This window comes from Macrobrachium nipponense, chromosome 28 (genome assembly GCF_015104395.2).
Source record: "Macrobrachium nipponense isolate FS-2020 chromosome 28, ASM1510439v2, whole genome shotgun sequence".
In the NCBI taxonomy this organism is placed as follows: domain Eukaryota; kingdom Metazoa; phylum Arthropoda; class Malacostraca; order Decapoda; family Palaemonidae; genus Macrobrachium; species Macrobrachium nipponense.
The window spans coordinates 4,852,940-4,869,482 of NC_087217.1; the positions used below are offsets into that span (position 1 = coordinate 4,852,940).

The 16,543-nt window shown below is 42.7% G+C and overlaps 1 protein-coding gene across 3 annotated transcripts in view; it reads left to right on the plus strand.

Annotated features, from left to right (window-relative positions):
• Window positions 1–16,543, plus strand: part of LOC135201374 (zinc finger protein-like 1) — a 227,777-nt gene that overhangs the window by 77,460 nt on the left and 133,774 nt on the right. Inside the window, exons 1-2 of one of the 3 annotated variants that reach the window (XR_010311519.1) lie at window positions 3,824–4,126; window positions 6,670–6,781. Coding sequence is in view for 2 of the 3 variants with exons in the window: in XM_064230222.1 (XP_064086292.1) it covers window positions 4,022–4,126; window positions 6,670–6,781 (217 nt within the window). In the remaining variant the exon portion in view is untranslated. Of the gene's footprint in view, window positions 1–3,823; window positions 4,127–6,669; window positions 6,782–16,543 lie in introns of those variants that run through there. The other 2 variants (XM_064230222.1, XM_064230223.1) reach the window with 2 other exon arrangements.

A 16,543-nucleotide genomic window follows, 5' to 3' on the forward strand; every position in this document is an offset into this window, starting at 1 on the left:
TGCATCCTGCCTCCTTAGGAGTCCATCACTTTTCTTACTATGTGCGCCGTTTCTAGGATCACACTCTTCTGCATGAGTCCTGGAGCTACTTCAGCGTCTAGTTTTTCTAGATTCCTTTTCAGGGATTTTGGGATCGTGCCTAGTGCTCCTATGATTATGGGTACGATTTCCACTGGCATATCCCATATCCTTCTTATTTTTATTTTCAGATCTTGATACTTATCCATTTTTTCCCTCTCTTTCTCTTCAACTCTGGTGTCCCATGGTATTGCGACATCAATGAGTGATACTTTCTTCTTGATTTTGTCAATCAACGTCACGTCTGGTCTATTTGCACGTATCACCCTATCCGTTCTGATGCCATAGTCCCAGAGGATCTTTGCCTGATCGTTTTCTATCACTCCCTCAGGTTGGTGCTCGTACCACTTATTACTGCAAGGTAGCTGATGTTTCTTGCACAGGCTCCAGTGGAGGGCTTTTGCCACTGAATCGTGCTCTTTTTGTAACTGGTTCTGTGCAAGTGCCGGACATTCCCTTGCTATGTGGTTTATGGTTTCATTTTTCGTATTGCACTTCCTACATATGGGAGAGATGTTATTTCCGTCTATCGTTCTTTGAACATATCTGGTTCTTAAGGCCTGATCTTGTGCCGCTGTTATCATTCCTTCAGTTTCCTTCTTTAGCTCTCCCCTCTGTAGCCATTGCCATGCGTCATCGCTGGCTAGTTCTTTAGTCTGTCTCATGTATTGTCCGTGCATTGGTTTGTTGTGCCAGTCCTCTGTTCTGTCTGTCATTCTCCTGTCTCTGTATATTTCTGGGTCTTCGTCTACTTTTATTAGTCCTTCTTGCCATGCACTCTTGAGCCACTCGTCTTCACTTGGTTTTCAGATATTGCCCCAGTGCTCTGTTCTCGATGTTGACGCAGTCCTCTATACTTAGTAGTCCTCTCCCTCCTTCGTTTCGTGTTATGTATAGTCTGTCTGTATTTGCTCTTGGTTGTAGTGCTTTGTGTATTGTCATATGTTTCCTGGTTTTCTGACCTATGCTGCGGAGTTCTGCCTTCGTCCATTCCACTATTCCTGCGCTGTATCTGATCACTGGCACTGCCCATGTGTTTATGGCTTTTATCATATTTCCGGCGTTGAGTTTTGACTTGAGTATCGCCTTGAGTCTCTGCATATATTACCGTTACCCGATCGTTGGTCCTTCTCTCTTGATGTTTTTTATATCCCCTCCTTCCATTATTCCCAGGTATTTGTATCCTGACTCATCTATGTGTTTGATGTTGCTCCCATCTGGTAGCTTTATCCCTTCAGTTCTCGTTACTTTGCCTTTTTGTATGTTGACTAAGGCGCATTTTTCTATTCCAAACTCCATCCTGATGTCCCCAGATACAATCCTTACAGTCTGGATTAGGGTATCTATTTCCTTGATGCTCTTACCATACAGCTTGATGTCGTCCATGAACATCAGATGGTTGATTCTGTTGCCTCTTTTCTCGAGTTGGTACCCGGCATCCATCTTCTGTAGTACTTTTGTCATGGGAATCATGGCTACCACGAAGAGTAGTGGGGACAGTGAGTCGCCCTGGAAGATCCCTCCGCTGATATTAAACCTCTGCTATAGTCTTATTCCAGAGCTTGTAAGTATTGTATTCCTTCCAGTTGCGCATTGTATTTTTGAGGAAGCTGATGGTGTTTTCCTCTGCCCCATATATTTTCAGGCATTTCTATTAGCCATTTGTGTGGTATCATGGTCGAAGGCTTTCTTATAGTCTATCCATGCCATGCTTAGGTTGGTTTTCCTTCTCCTACTGTTCTTCATTACCATTTTGTCTATCAGGAGCTGGTCTTTTGTGCCCCTACACTTCCTTCTGCAGCCTTTCTGTTGGTGGGGGGGATGGGTGTTTTCTCCCCTCTAGGTAGTTGTATAGCCTTTCACGTGATGATACCTGTTAGTAACTTCCACATTATTATTATTATTATTATTTTTTTTTTTTTTTTTTTTTTTTTTTTTTTTTTTTTTTTTTTTTTTTTTTTTTTTTTTTTTTTTTTTTTGCTCTATCACAGTCCTCCAATTCGACTGGGTGGTATTTATAGTGTGGGGTTCCGGGTTGCATCCTGCATCCTTAGGAGTCCATCACTTTTCTTACTATGTGTGCCGTTTCTAGGATCACTACTCTTCTGCATGAGTCCTGGAGCTACTTCAGCCTCTAGTTTTTCTAGATTCCTTTTCAGGGATCTTGGGATCGTGCCTAGTGCTCCTATGATGGGTACGATTTCCACTGGCATATCCATATCCTTCTTATTTCTATTTTCAGATCTTGATACTTATCCAATTTTTCCCTCTCTTTCTCTTCAACTCTGGTGTCCCATGGTATTGCGACATCAATGAGTGATACTTTCTTCTTGACCTTTTCAATCAAACGTCACGTCTGGTCTGTTTGCACGTATCACCCTATCCGTTCTGATACCATAGTCCCAGAGGATCTTTGCCTGATCGTTTTCTATCACTCCCTCAGGTTGGTGCTCGTACCCCACTTAATTACTGCAAGGTAGCTGATGTTTCTTGCACAGGCTCCAGTGGAGGGCTTTTGCTACTGAATCATGCCTCTTTTTGTACTGGTTCTGTGCAAGTGCCGGGCATTCACTTGCTATGTGGTTTATGGTTTCACTTTTCGTATTGCACTTCCTACATATGGGAGAGATGTTATTTCCGTCTATCGTACTTTGAACATATCTGGTTCTTAGGGCCTGATCTTGTGCCGCTGTTATCATTCCTTCAGTTTCCTTCTTTAGCTCTCCCCTCTGTAGCCATTGCCAACTGTCATCGCTGGCTAGTTCTTTAGTCTGTCTCATGTATTGTCCGTGCATTGGTTTGTTGTGCCAGTCCTCTGTTCTTTCTGTCTTTCTCCTGTCTCTGTATATTTCTGGGTCTTTCGTCTGCTTTTATTAGTCCCTTCTTGCCCATGCACTCTTAGCCACTCGTCTTCACTGGTTTTCAGATATTGCCCCAGTGCTCTGTTTTCAATATTGACGCAGTCCTCTATACTTAGTAGTCCTCTCCCTTTGTTATTATTATTATTATTATTATTATTATTATTATTATTATTATTATTATTATTATTATTATTATTATTATTATTATTGTTGTATACAGGCCTGGTCGTTGTCGCTTCTGGCCAATCTCATATCGGCTGGATAGCAAATCAGTTTATATCCGTGGTGTCAGTCACCACTCAGGATTTTTATATAAGATAAATAACTTACATATTGCGTATGGGAGCCCAGAGGTTATTGGTAGTGAGGATGATTGCCTTTTACGCCATTATTCTCCTTAAAGCTCGGTTATATTTACTTTTATTTATTCAGGAGGAAGGTACGAATGTAGAACAATGCTTATGTATATGTTTTATTCTTTATGATATTCTTGTCACTGGTACAAGCTTAGCTGTTGGTAATTTATTTTGTTCCCTTATATGATTTGGAGAGAGAGAGAGAGAGAGAGAGAGAGAGAGAGAGAGAGAGAGAGAGAGAGAGAGAAGCATGCGGAAGTTTTATTGAATAGCTGCAGAGATGTCATTGTGTCAACTTGATTGTACATCAGTATAACACGAAACATTTGACAAGAGATAAATTGGTCTTTTGTATGGCTCCACGATTTTTATTTTTACTAACATTTCACTTTAGTGTTCAGTAAAAGCGATAAATTGTCATAAATATTCGTCTTTGGGGATTATTTTCATTTATGCTCACTCGGCACAGTGACAACTCAGCAATCATAACAGACAGGTTTGAATAATAATCATGGAACTTTAATTTACGTCTGCGTTAAAGCACAGGATGAACTAAACAAATCTTTGTAAGCTTTATAAGGAAATATAAGAGTGAAATGATGACGTGTAGCAGTGAGCATCTCCATTTGTGAACGCAACAAAAACAAACTCCGGTCGGTGGATGTACTTTGTAAGTTAAGCGACCCCCAGACGTGGCAGCAGTCATAACAAAACTGTCACATCAATATGGGTCTGTGTAATAATTGCCCGAAGAAGAAACTCACTAACCAGTTTTGTTTCGAGCATCGCGTCAATGTCTGTGAACAATGCATGGTCAAAGACCATCCAGCAGTAAGTTTTTATAAGTAGTTAGGTATGACAAGTGTACCCCTCCACTCACGATTTTAGATTAGCCCTATAGTACCTACCTAAAAGTAGGTATCCTGTGTTAGCTTAGGCTAGGTATCTGTCATTTTCACCATAACCGAAGCCAGTTTATAATTGTTTGTAAGCTATTGTAAGATAACAGGTAACTTAAAGATTTGGGTTTATGGTGTGATGAGCGTATTTTTGTAAAATACCTAGGTAGGTACCTAGGTATGCCCTGTAATTAGCGTGTTGATACAACTGCAAATTAGTAACCTGCAGTTCACCACCAACTGCCTTAATTTGGGCAGGTTTTGATAAACAGTCCATAGTTATGACAGGCTAAAAATAATTTCACCTCCGCCCTATTTCCGAGATTGAGGTTTTTGCTTCTTGATCATTTAGTAGCTTAAAGTTTCAGGAGTTTTCATAGCCAGTCTATCCTGGCTAAGCTCAGATTGTCGTACAGAACCAAAGTAGGATACATACTATACAAAATGCTTTCCATGATTAACAAACATATGTGCAGAAATTCTCATAAACCCTTTCTCTAGGTTAAGCAGATTAGCAATCTGCAGACTATGGTAAGAAGTGATAGAAACAATGTCACAATATTTGAATTTCTTGTCAGTACGCTAGGGTAAAAAACCGCATGTTACAGGGGTGGACCATGTACGATCAATGTGTACAACCCCAAGAAAAGTACATTATAACGCGTCCTGACACCGGAGTAGAGGTCTTTAGCTCCTTTTCCCACCAACAACAAGTCGCGTCTGATGCCCATCTCCGATGTCAGGACGCGTTATAATGTACTTTTTTGGGGGTTGTACACATTGATCATACTTGGTCCACCCCTGTACCATGCGGTTTTTTATCCTATATATTTCTTAACTCTCTTCACTTTATTTATGCATTTCTGACCTTTATTGTTTGTTGCAAACAACCCATTGATGTTACCCTTGGTCCTTTTATTTGGGGGACCCCAGTGGTGAACTTAGGTCCTTTGCAGAAACCAAAAGTGGGTGAATTTCACTAATTTACCCATGGTAAAAAATCTTTTATCTTGGTTTGGGCCACATCCCTCCCACCTAACCTGACCTACTAGAGAACTTCAAGTTACTGAGTAGAATACAAGAATGCATCCTAACCTTACCCTCCCCTTCTGTTGGGTGCTAGGCCCTTACCCTGGCTGGGAGTTAATCATCCAATTTTCACTTGACATATAGGCCTTAAATCCTTGTCTTTGTTTCAATATTGCAAGCAATGTGTGTCTTAAAGTTTGGAGGATCCTGTTATCTCAGTCCTGGTAATTCAAATCAGTAAGGAGAGGTATGTATTTGTGAAAGTGTTTGCAGCACTGTATACTAGAGATGAAGAATTGTTTTAATCCTGATTTTACATATAAAGTGATTAAGTAAAAGATCTAATCTTCAACAGTTCTGACACATATGGGCAGAAGCAGAAAACATTAATGTGCTATAGCATGAGAAGTGCTGGATGATTTTTTTTATAACAGAAAATAAATCAGCCCACATAAGTGCCCGTGAATATCACATGTGCTGCATGCACTTAACACTCCCTAATATGCAAGAATTTAGAACAGAACACCTTCAAAACAGTAACAGTGTCCTAAGAAAATCATGGAACCCTCCATAGTTTTATTGATAAGGCTCAACTTATTATATATTCACTTCCCAATATTCATAAAGGAATAAATGCTGATATAAATATCTGATCATTTCTGATTATCAAAATAGAAAGCAAGTAGCTATTCTTATACCAACCCTAACAGTAGGCCTTTGGTGTTAAGGTGCTGTATAGGCTAGGTTAGGTTCAGTAGTAAATTGGTCTGGTTTTTGGTATTGTCACAACAGAACCAGTAAGAGCTAGAAAAAAAAAATAAAAAAAAATAAATAAATAAAAAAATAAAAAAACCATATGGAGCACCCAAGGCCAGGAAACTGAGTTTTGGCCAATTTAAGAAAAAAAGTCATCAGTGGAGAGGAAGATATATAAATGCACATGGTGTAAGAAAATTTTTTTTTTTTAAATTCTCCCTACCTTCCATGAGAAGTTGAACAATTTTTCACAACATGTTTTATGTTTTGTCATAGGGTTAAATACAGTTTTAATTTTCACTCCTTTGAATGCGAGAGCATATCTTAGGAATATATTGTACAGTAATTCAGCTATGTATCCCACAGCTCTATCAAGTTAAGACTTACCATATTACCTCCTTCATTGCCATATAAGCTTCTTCATCATGTATAATTAAGGAGCTAATATGGCAATTTTACATTTTATTTTTTATCCTCATTAGATCATAGGGGTCATAATTGACAGAAATTTCATATCTCGGACTTCAGTAATATTCATGTCATTTCGTTATTGAAGAGGTGTTGGAGGACAGCTAATGTGTTTCTTGCAATAGCTGTGCAACTAGATACATATATTGTTACATGCAATTAATATCTAAGTGTTAGTTCATTACAGTACTTTGAAATTCCTTTTTACCTTTTAACTTTCAGTGTGTTGTCCAATCATACCTCCAGTGGTTAAGTTCCAGTGACTACAATCCTGTGTGCCGTATATGTGATGACCATCTGGGCACTAAAGAATGCATTCGTCTTGTTTGTTATGGTAAGGCAAAGTGTTTGACTAAGGTAAATAATAAAGTAAAATAAACTAGATCTGTTCACTTTTTTCTGCCAATTATCAAGTTACTTATATAATTGATAATGGTGGAAGTTTTAGTCATACGTTGTATGGGCACTTATAATTGCTGCCTGTATTTTTACCATTTTAAATCATACTTTCGTATTTTTAAGGCATACCATCAAGAATTTGTAGCTGTATAGCCCAAGTATTACTGTTATGTCGGTCTGTTAAATTTATAGCTAAAGCAGTAAAGTAAGTAATTTGGCATGAATTTTATAGAATACTAGCATAGATTAGTACAGTACCATATTATGTATCCTTATGTACATAATATAGTTCATACCTTTTGTATGTAATGTGTAAGTTTAAGTATTTTTGATAAATCTTGCCTATAAAAAGATAGCATATATGGTACTTCCATGCCAGAAGGTGAGTCGGCATTCATACAAAAGAAGAAGATCGCTTGTCTGACCCAGATGAGTGTCTAGTTAACTTATTCTCCACCAGGTGTGTTTATATTTCAAATTTTAAGCTCTTCTGAGAATTCTCATTGCTGCTGTTGTGTATTAGGAGCTTGTTTCATGAGTTTGGCAGTTTGCAGCTTTCACAGTGCTGTACATTTATTTTTCCTTGGATGGCTTCCACTGAAAGCAATGCTAAGAATGTCAGGTTCTGTAAGAATGATTACTGTGTTAGGCACCCCATGATGAGGTGGGGGCTTAGGGATCCAGTGCAGGGAGATTATGCTCTTTAGCACTTGCTCTCTCAGCAGTTGATTCAACTGAACATTGGGATCTTCAATTCCTTTACTCCTCCTCTTATACATCTTCCCATATCTTCCTTCCTCTTTCACTGACAACCTTGGCTTGGTATTGGATTATGGAATTCACTGCTCTTTTAAAGATGGAGTGTGGAGTTCGATAGCATGCCACTCCTCTTATAAAAGTAGATTACTTGATGTAGTTGAGCCAGGGGAAATTTTTATGTTAAGCCATCCCCTCAGTGCTGGGTCCAGTCTTGACAGACTGATAACCCTTAAGACACTATGGGTATGGTGTATATCCAGGTGAGGATCCCATGGCAGTTACCACTGTGGGTAGGTCCTCGTTGGAAGAGTCGGTTACATGCTGGACTACCGACCTCAGGGTCCGGGTTCGATTCCCTGCTCTGCCAACAAGAAATCAGAGAAATTTATTTCTCTCGATGTAATGTGGTTCAGATCCCACAATGAGCTGTAGGTCCCGTTGTTAAGTAACCAATTGTTTCCTATCCACGTAAAAATATCTAATCCTTCGGGCCAGCCTTAGGAGAGCTGTTAATCAGCTCAGTGGTCTGGTGAAACCAAGATATACTGAACTTAACCACTGTGGGTAACAGTATTGCTCCTCCCGAAATTGGGTGTCCCTGGTGAGAGGGACATCATCCTGGATGAAATTAGAAGCAAAATGTGCCTCTGTTAGGTATGTATCTGCACCAATAATCTATTATTGGTGCTGATAACGGGAAATTGGTGCATTTCAGCACCGAGAATCTGCTCTTTTCTGTGATTTTTGGCACTAGACAAACCCCATAAAACTGGATTGCCGATAACCGGTGACTGCCTGTAATACCATATAATAAGCCCAAAAGAAGTAGATATCATCGTGACGTAACCTTGACTCACTTTTATTCTCTCTTTGGGGAGTTAAATTGGTCAAGGTTTCTAAAAGAATTAGAAAATTACCCCTTGAACAGACATTCAGTGGCAGAAATTTCATTTAGACAGATAAGAGAAAAGATGTGGCTTATAGAAGCCACAACAGAGTCAATCTGAGGACTATATGCTATAACAACAATAGATAATATAAACCTAAAAATTAAAAAAATTACTGAATAGCATTCAGGATACTGAGAACAGTGACGAACCAGTTGAAAATAGTATTCTCTTGGACTCGCTTTAAAAAAGATCCCAGAGTTCAAGATTGTGAGATACGTATACACTAGCATACCAAGTAAGCAAAGAAATAAGCAAATGTTAAAAATTGCAAAAGTAGAATTTAAAGATCAAGATCTACCTCAAAAAATAGAAATATTAAGCCAAAACAGAGAAATAAGACCATATGTCCCAGTGCCATTACAGTGTCAAAATTGTAGTAAATATGGGCATGCAAAGAAATAACGTTGAAATGATCATGTGTGTGCATATTGTCGATCAGAAGAACATGTCACACAATGTAAGTGCAGTGAACCAAAGTGTATAAACTGTGGGTAAGATTATCATGCAAGGTCCAAAGAATGTATGTACTAAATATACATTACTGAGTTAAAGATATTAAAGGAAAGAACTGGGATGTCTATAAAAGAAGCCAAATTGGAGTTGAAGGTGAAAGGAATTCAAGATCTGTCTAAGAAACACACATACATATTCATAAATATCAAAACAAATAATGAAAGGAAAATGTAAACAGATAATAATGGAGCACAGAAAAATAAATCTGAAAAGGAAATTAATTCTTCACAGAAAAAAAATAAAACTAAAATGGTAAAGAATTAAGAAACTGGTACAAATGATATGGATAATATTTTACCAAATGTTTTCTAAATATTACTGCAGATAGGAGTACAGGAGGATGATACTACAGAAATAACAAAGGAAAGTCATGATGGACTGGAAATTAAAGATAAAAAGAGACCTTTGGAGAGAACACCACCCAAAACTAAGAAATCAACTACTATAGTATTACTATTAGGGAAACTTTGGTTAAACCAAAAGCAAAAGATATGAAGAAAGAACAAAAATAAAAAACAAGCCAATAATATACCTTTGTCTCCTAAAATAATAAAAAAAACCTATGGATGCAGATAGTATTCAAAACACAAGAAATGGAAGAGAACCATACCATGAAATAAGCGCCTCAGCGGCGTGGTTGGTATGGTATTAGCGTCCCACATCGGTGGTCGCGGGTTCGATTCTCAGCCATTCCATTGAGGAGTGAGAGATGTGTATTTCTGGTGATAGAAGTTCACTCTCGACTTGGTTCGGAAGTCACGTAAAGCCATTGGTCCCGTTGCTGAATAACCACTAGTTCCATGCAACGTAAAAGCACCATACAAACAAACATACCATGAAATAACAATGATTATGTAAAGGGAGAAGAGATTATTCCATCACCAATAGTTAGTACAACAACAACAACAACAAAAGACACAAGAAATCTACATGACACGATTGTTTCATTGAATTCTGCAATTATAACAAAAACATAACGAAGGATAGTTTAACAAACATGAATTTTATGAAATATAGAAAAATAGAACATTACTTTTAGTACTCATGAAAAGGATGCATGTGCATTTAAACACTTATACTATTATATATTATAAAGAAAAAAAATGAATGTCCTGAGTAAATTATTAGAAAGAATCCAAGTTGATAAAACAAAAAAAGCCAAAACTCGAGGGTAGTAACAAAATATGCAATTTCAGTAGCTATACAGGCAGTCCCCGGTTATCGGCAGGGGTTCTGTTCTCAGCGGGGTGCTGATAAGCAAAAACCGCCATTAACTGAAACTCAGTGATTTATGGCACTCATGACAATATCTGGTTAATGGTGCCCCTGTTAGGTATGTTATGGCGCCATGTCCCTATTATTGGCACCTTATGGCGCCGATAACCGGAACACAGTTCGTTACGGCGCCGATAACCGGAACTCAGCTCGTTACGTTGCAAAAAATCGCTGATTTTGTACATGAACTTCCCTGACAGATATATACTTAGCTATAGTCTCCGACGTTCCCGACAGAATTTCAAATCTCGCGGCACACGCGACAGGTAGGTCAGGTGGTCTACCTTACCCGCCGCTGGGTGGCGGATGTACGAACCACTCCCGTAAGCTTGTCAGATTTTTCTCTGTCGCGGGAACGATAACAACTGTTGTCGGTCCCTCTCGATAGTTTTTCGATTCTCGCTTGCCTGGAGTTAATTTGGACTTCTTTTGGTGACGTATTCTCTTTGTTTGGCTTGGCATACGCTGATTGTGGACCCCCACACGGTTTGCATGAAATGCAGGGGGAATGAATGTTCTTTTGCTAACCCTTGTAGTGAATGTAAGGGATTGAATGAAGAAGAATATAAGGCTCTCTCTTCTTATGTTAGGAAGTTGGAACGTGATAGAGTGCGTAAGGCTTCCTCTAGAAGTTCTAGTAGATCTAGAATGAGTGAGTTTTTTGGATGTGGATCCTAATACTAACGTAGAATTAGAACCTTCTTCCCAAGTTGCAGCCCTGCTCCCGCACCGAAGCCGAAGATTCGCCTTCGGAGGCGGCAGCTCTGAGAGCCACGATTCGTTCTATGGATCAGAAGATTCGTCAGTTGGAAGGTAAGGAGAGTGTTAGTGATCAGTGCAGTGTCCCCAGTGTTGTGGAGGGTGCGTCTGACCGGCTCCTTAGTGCCTCTAGGCCTAGACCTCTTCCAGACTCCCAGTTCCAGTGGAGTAGGAAAGTCGAAAGCCGCAAGAGGGCTAGGGAGAACCCCCACCGGTCAGGCGTCCCCTCGGCAGATCCTGAAGTACGCTCCCAGGCTGCCTCGGATCACTACAAGAAGGAGCTACTACGCCAATGCTTCTCCTCTTCGTCGTCCCTCTCCGAAGAGAGGTTGGAACTCCCCGGATGCGTCGCGCCCGTTGAAGAGGCTTGGAAGGCTCCCTGCAGTCCTTTGGCTTCTAGTCCGGAGGTTTTCCGGAAGAATCGTCGGTGGAGGCGAAGAAACCCAAGAAATCCTGTGATCGTTCTTCTTCTCGCGCTCCGCGCTCGGGCCTGCTCCGCTTCCGAGGAAGAACAGCAAGATTCGCCTACGAGAGTACTCGCGGGACTTCAAGCTCAGATCACGGCGCTAGCAGACTCTCTAGCAGTTAGATCACGTAGGAAGAAGGACGTTTCTCTTCCGATCAAGAGATCTAGGCGCCGCTCTTCAGAGGGTCGTTCTCCTCGTTTTAGGCGTTCTCCTTCATATGGGGAGGTTTCGTATGAAGGTAGGGGCTCGCGTGAGCGCCCTCGCTCGCCTGGCTCTCTTTCGACTTCAAGGCGCCAAACATCGGTAGGACGCTCTATGGAGAAAGAAGTTTTTTCTCCAGATTGGATTCCCGCTTCGGTAAGCGCACTGCACCTGCTCATCACGCTATTTCTTCAACTCCCTCGCGTGAGACTTCTCCTCAGCAGCCTCAAGATTCTAGAAGGCGCCCTTATGCAAAGTAGGCGTTCTTCGTCAGATGTCACTCTCCTCGAGTGTCGATCGTGACTTCTCTCCTGACGGCATCAAGAGTCTGGTAGGAGTCGTGCATGATAGACTTGCCTGCTGTTAGCCGCTCCCGCAAGGTAAGGCGCCAAGATACCTACTTGCACATCGATATCTCCTAGTAGGCGCATTTCGCCTTCCAGTCGAACTTCCGTTGATCGTACGCAACTGGACAGGTATGGAGAGCCGCGCAAGCGCTCTGCTCTCGATAGGCGCTCTTCTCCTGGCAGCCGCTCGCCTCGGGATAGGCGCAAAGAGTATAGTAGGCGCTCGCCTCCTCGTAAGCGCCTGTGGATATTTCCGAGGATTCTTGGAGAGGAGCCCTACCTCTCCTTCGGCGGAGATTCCGTCTACCTCGAAGAGGGAGTCTCATCGTAGACATCCCAGATCTTCTCTTCATTCTCCAGTGGATGTGAACTCTTCTAAGAGAGGGTTCGTTCCTTTCCAACCTCTCGCTCAACTCCTACTAGGATCCCTTCGTCACCCAAGGATCTTCTGCGCTCGCCTCGACAAGACGTCCTAGAAGGTTCGGATGAGGAACAGAACACTTCTGCTGCTGTCTTCTTACAAGAAGCTTACAGAGCTACTTTTGCAAGTTTTTTGGGGATTCCCTTTCCTCCTACGGCTCCTCCTTCTCCTCACTCACTTTTTTCAACGGCGAAGACAGCGAAGAGTTCTTCTTGTGTGAGGATGAAGCCAACTCTTTCTATGAAGAAGGCACTGAGGAGTTTTGGTTCCTGGATGGCTTCCAAAAAGAAGAAGGGGGCGGGAAAACGATGTTCGCTTTTCCTCCTTCGAAGTTATCAGGACGCGCTGGTTTCTGGTATGAAACAGGAGAGTCCTTAGGATTGGGTCTACCGTCTTCGGCTGATTCGGATTTTTCGGCGCTGGTAGATTCGACAAGGAGAACTGCCCTAACTCTGCTAAGACGACTTGGCAATGAATGAATTGGATCACATGCTCAAAGGCATGTTTAGAGTGCTAGAAGTATTTAACTTCCTTAGACCTTGATTGGTCGTTGGGAGTCCTAGCCAAGAAAATTGAAGTGCCAGAGTCAATTTCGCCAGAAGATCTTATGTGTGGGGGGGGGGGGGGGTTGGGGGGGGGGGGGGGGGGGGGGGGGGGGGGTGTTTTTGTCTTTTATGGACAAGTCGGTAATAGACGGAGCGAGTGAAATCGCCTCCCTGTTTGGGGCCGGGATCGTGAAGAAGTCTGTTCTCCCATGCCCAGAGGTCTTCTTTGCTGTTTGCTCCTCTGTCTGCTCAGTTGTTCCCTAAACATCGAGTGCAGGACATTTCAAGATCACTGTCGGCCAAAGCCCCCCACACCCAGGACCTTTTGGGCACAGTCGGCAAGAAAACCTCGCCCTTCCTTCCCTACCAAGGCTAAGAAGGAAAAAGCAAGTGTTCGAGAACCCTTTCGAGGGGCGTCTTCATCAAGAGCCTCTACGTTTAGAGGTCGTAGACCTTCAAGAAGGGGTAAGGACTTTCGCCAAGTCTGTTAAAGCCCCCAAATAACTTGCAAGTCCTTCAAACAACGGTGGGCGCCAGACTCTTAGAGTTTGCAGAAGTCTGGGCCCAAAAAGGGCGGATCCTTGGACCCTTTCTATTTTGAGGAGAGGTTACCTCATCCCTTTCGTCGAAAGACCTCCCTTGACGACCATCCCAAGGGTGGAACTGGACGGCCAGGTACAAGAGAACCCCATCATGAATCAAGCTCTCCATCTAGCAGTAGATCAGATGCTGGAGAAGGGGCTATCGAACTAGTGACAGACCATCCATTCATCAGGCTTCTACAACCGCCTTTCCTAGTTCGAAGTCCTCAGGGGGATGGAGACCGGTGTTGGATGTAAGCGCCCTGAAACTTCTTCGTAGAAAAGAAGCAAGTTCACGATGGAAACGCCTTCATCAGTGCTGGCAGCACTTCGTCCAGGGGACTGGATGGTTTCCTTGGATTTACAGGACGCTTACTTCCCCACGTACCGATCCATCCTTCCTCGAGGAAGTTTCTCAGATTCATGATGGGGGGGAAAATTTTCAGTTCAGGGCTCTGTGTTTCGGCCTCTCGACGGCCCCTCAAGTGTTCACGGGATTTTGAGGAATGTGGCTCAATGGCTTCATTTGAAAGGGGTGAGGATATCCATGTACCTCGACGATTGGCTAATAAGGGCCAATTCAGAAGATCGTTGTTTGGAAGGACTTACAAGTAACTTTAGAATTGACGAAGGCTTTGGGACTTCTCGTCATTTCAAGAAGTCGTCACTAATTCCCGAGCAAGAGTGTGTGTATCGTCGGAATACAGATGAACTCTCTGAGTTTTCGGGCTTTTCCCGTCGCAGGAAAGGATAGCCCGAGGATTCGAGAGAGTAACAACCTTCTTAGGGAAAGAAGTATGCACAGTGAGGGAGTGGATGAGTCTGCTGGGGACGCTCTCCTCGCTGGAGCAATTCGTTTCCATAGGAAGGTTGCACCTGAGACCGCTCCAATTCTTTCTCATCGGAATTGGAGTCGTCGTTCTCAGGATTTGACGTTCTCCCTGTCGTTATCCAGGACATCAAGAAACATCTTCTATGGTGGACAGATCCCAACCTCTTTGCGAAGGGACTGTCTCTTCAATCAACAGACCCCAACCTGGTGTTGTTCTCCGACGCGTCGACACGGGGTGTGTCAACTCTGGGAACCAGCGAAGTGTCAGGTACCTGGGTGGGGGACCAGGTAGCCTGGCACATCAACAGAAAGGAGTTGATGGCTGTGTGGTTGGCTCTGAAGGCTTTCGAGCCCAAAGTCAGAAGATCGGTAGTGCAGGTCAACGCGGACAACACTACAGCTCTGGCATATATCAGGAAACAGGGGGGGACGCATTCCTTCTCCCGTGACGAGACAGCAAGAGACCTTCTTCTGTGGGCAGAAGAAAGAGGAATCAAGCTTCTCACCAGGTTCGTGCAGGGAGAAAGGAATGTAAGAGCAGATCTCCTCAGCAGGAAAGATCAGGTCCTTCCCACAGAGTGGACCCTTCATCTGGATGTATGCCAGAGCCTGTGGAAGTTATGGGGCAGGCCACACATAGACCTCTTTGCCACGTCAAAGAACAAGAGGCTGGATCCTTACTGCTCTCCGATATTGGATCCAGAGGCATTAGCAATAGATGCTCTTCTTCTAGACTGGAACGGACTCGACGTCTACGCGTTTCCCCCCCGTCAAGATCCTGGGGCTAACCATCAAGAAGTTCGTAGAGTCCGATTTAACGAGAATGACCTTAATCGCTCCCTTTTGGCCGGCCCAAGAATGGTTCACAGAGGTACTGGAATGGTTGGTGGACCTTCCAAGATCGCTCCCCGCTAAGGAGCGATCTACTCAGACAACCCCACTTCGACAGGTACCACAAAAATCTCCTCGCTCTCAGTCTGACTGGTTTCAGACTGTCCAAAGTTTGGTCAGAGCGAAAGGCTTTTCAGCAACGGCTGCTAAAGCAATCGCAAGAGCGAGGAGACCTTCCACCTTGCGTGTATACCAGTCAAAGTGGGATGTCTTCAGACGTTGGTGCAAGAGGAAGAACATTTCCTCTTCCAGTACCTCTGTGACCCAAATTGCGGATTTCCTTATTTTCCTCAAAGAAGAATGTCATCTGGTTGTGTCAACTATTAAGGGATACCGCAGTATGTTGGCGGCGGTATTTCGGCATAGAGGCTTAAATATATCCGATGATAAGGACCTGCATGATCTTATTAGATCATTTGAAACCATTAAGCGTCCTCATGTAGGTACCGAACTGGAATCTAGACGTAGTTCTACAATTCCTTGGATCGTCTAGATTCGAACCTCCTGGCTTAGCCTCTTTCAAGGATCTGACGAAGAAGGCTATCTTCCTTTTGGCCCTAGCTACAGCTAAGAGAGTGAGTGAGCTCCAAGCTATTGAGGGCAATGTAGGGTTTAAGGAAGATTCTATGGTGTGTTCGTTTCTTCAAGTTTCCTTGCAAAGAATGAAAACCCATCACGCCCTTGGCCCAGGAGCTTTGAAGTTCGTAGTTTATCTTTTTACTAGTAGGGGAAGAGCCTGAAAGAACTCTTTGCCCTATGAGAAATTATGAAGTTATTTCCTTAAGAGGAAGGAAACGGAACTTAAGAAAGCTAATCAAGATTGTGCTTTGGTGCTCCGTAAAGGACCCCACCTCTGACCCATGTCGAAGAATGCTCTTTCCTTTTTTCTGAGAAGCCTTATTACAGAGGCACATGTTGCCTGTAAGGAAGAACATTTTAGACTACTGAAAGTGAAAGCTCACGAGGTGAGAGCCATCGCAACTTCACTTGCATTCAGAAAAAAATATGTCTGTGCGGAACTTGATGGAGGCGACTTTTTGGAGATGCCAGTCGGTTTTCGCAAACCACTACCTACGTGATGTAAAAATCACATATGATAAATGCTTCGCCTTGGGTCCTTTCGTATCGGCGGATTCGGTGCTGGGGCAGGGAGCTG